This window comes from Sardina pilchardus, chromosome 2 (assembly GCF_963854185.1).
Source record: "Sardina pilchardus chromosome 2, fSarPil1.1, whole genome shotgun sequence".
Lineage (NCBI taxonomy): Eukaryota > Metazoa > Chordata > Actinopteri > Clupeiformes > Clupeidae > Sardina > Sardina pilchardus.
The window spans coordinates 45,061,577-45,064,076 of record NC_084995.1 but is presented as its reverse complement, the minus strand read 5'-3'; the positions used below and the strand labels follow the sequence as shown (position 1 = coordinate 45,064,076).

Here is a 2,500-nt window from a genome sequence, read left to right as displayed (position 1 = left end):
ACGCACGCATGCACACGCACACACACACACACACAGACAGACCATGAGTCCCCTAATCAGGATTGAGGCAAAGATGAGACTGGAGGTAAGAAGCAGATTATCTCCTGTTCTGTCAGCTGGAAGACAAACAGCCCTTTCACTTAGACGCACACACACACACACACACACACACATACACACACGCACACACAAACACACGCACACAAACACACACACACACACACACACATTCATGCTTATCAATTCTCACACACACCTGGATAACAGGTCCATATGCCCACACACACACACACACACACACAGGATAGTCCATATGCACACACACACACACACACACACACACACACACACGCACAGCTGGATAACAGGCCATACACATACTGTACACATAGAGCTGGAAAACAGGTCCACTCAAACACACACACACACACACACACACACACACTCAACATTTTGAAAACTGGTCCAAGATGCAAGGAAAAGAAGGCCAATCATTGGGGTCATCATCATATTTTAATAACAAATAAAGCTTGATTATTGATTATGAAGAACGTGATTCGATACTCTGTTCGATCCTACAGAGCACGTAAATAACTAAGTGTATCTCTTAATGATCCAAATGAAGTGTCTCAAAATGAGGGTTGCCAAGTGCCAACCATTCCGCATGAGGGAAACATCCCAAAACAATAGCACCCATATAATTGCTGTTGTTTTCAGAAGTCTATCTTAGTAGCCTAAAGCAGGCCTCTGATGTGCATAGTTTTCACTTTTAGCACTTCAAATATTGACTGCTTTGAAGTGAAAGTGCATGTGTAACAATATAACATATCTAATATAACATCTTGAATTTCCCCTTGGGGATCAATAAAGTATCTATCTATCTATCCATCTAACATAATAATAATTATGATAATGATGAGCATAATGATGATTTGATGTGGGGTGGAGGTACGTGTAGGTGGACCCATATGACCCCAAAGTCAGTCAGAACACCCCCCCCCCCCAGCTAGTAACACAGACCGTTACTGTAATTCAAAGCTAGAGCTGGCTGCTTTTTTCACCCTTATGGCTACTAAACTGTGGACAGGCTCTGGTAATATCAGTTCGGCAGAAGGGGGGAAGAATAGAACAGTGATGTTGAATTTGCAACAAATTATTGGGACTCCATAAGGGACGGCAGGTCAGCGTTAGTAACTGTGTTGCAGTGGTGGCTGCTGGCCCTATACACACACACACACAAGCACAAACACACACACACACACTATGTATCTGTGTCATACAACGGGGAACATTCACCCACACGACACATACTTGGTTTTAAAAGTTAAACTGGTTAATCTGGGTTCTTACATTTATCTTGAACTGTAGTGGCAAGAGGCTGTGTGCATGTGCACGGGTGTGTGTGTGTGTGTGTGTGTGTGTGTGTGTGTGTGTGTGTGTGTGTGTGTGTGTGTGTGTGTGTGTGTGTGTGTGTGTGTCTGTCTGTCTGACCCCTGCTCCCACCTCAGCTGAAAGCACAGCGTTCCACTCAATTAGTGGCATGAAATATTAATGCCTGTCTGGGGTTGTATTTATGTTTACACTGGATTAAAAGCCTCCGGTGTCGGCTATCACACTGAAGACGTGTGTGTGTGTGTGTGTGTGTGTGTGTGTGTGTGTGTTGCCTTCAGTCCTGATACCGAATTCGTCAGACGGACTGCTGACGTTTTGACTACACCTCCAGATATCCTGCATCTTCAAGTACAAACTCCGATAACAAACTTCCTTTACCGTTTATTCAAGACTTCCATTCGTCAAAGTGCTTGGGTTTACCAGGGAGAGAGAGAGAGAGAGAGAGAGAGAGAGAGAGAGAGAGAGAGAGAGAGAGAGAGAGAGAGAGAGAGAGAGAGAGAGAGAGAGAGAGAGAGAGATGGTTTGGAGGACCCGGGTGATGACGGAGCGATTCCGTCGGTAATCTGTTTTTTGATCCATCTCGCGCTCTCCAAGTGTCCAGACGTCGCCGGGAGGACCGGCGGACCACGCGTAGCCACGGTAAGGATGCGCTCGCGGCGTGAAATACTTTGATGTTTCTGCGCGTGTGAAGGAAGAGCGACATTCAGTCATTTGAATGGACTGATTCATTAAGAACTGATTCATTAAGAACTGAGACCATTTACAGGACTTCAATAACTTCTTCATCTGTAGGCTTTGACTGAGAACTTAATTGGTTCTAAAAAGACAGCATTGTTTCCGAAAGCAGCAATAGATACTGTAGGCTAATTAGTCAGAATTAGGATCTGTAGTTATTTTGTTTTCTGTAAAACCAGTTACAGTAATATTGAGCTAGTATCGAAATACACCCAACATGAGCAGTTGCGCTGTCCTGTTATTTAGGCTAAATCAATTCACCGCATGAAAATATAGAGGGTAGATGGTTTGTCGACATTCAGCGACAATGGATTTTTTTTTTTTTCAAACAGCTCTCAAATAAGTATTGCAGATTTGAATAAAGACAAGTACA

At 43.8% G+C, this 2,500-nt stretch overlaps 1 protein-coding gene across 1 annotated transcript in view; it reads left to right on the top strand.

Annotated features, from left to right (window-relative positions):
- Positions 1–73: 73 nt before the first annotated feature.
- Positions 74–2,500, top strand: part of LOC134099873 (ETS domain-containing transcription factor ERF-like) — an 8,855-nt gene continuing 6,428 nt past the window's right edge. The window contains exon 1 of the mRNA XM_062552902.1: positions 74–85. Within this exon, the coding sequence (XP_062408886.1) occupies positions 74–85 (12 nt within the window). The remainder of the gene's footprint in view (positions 86–2,500) is intronic.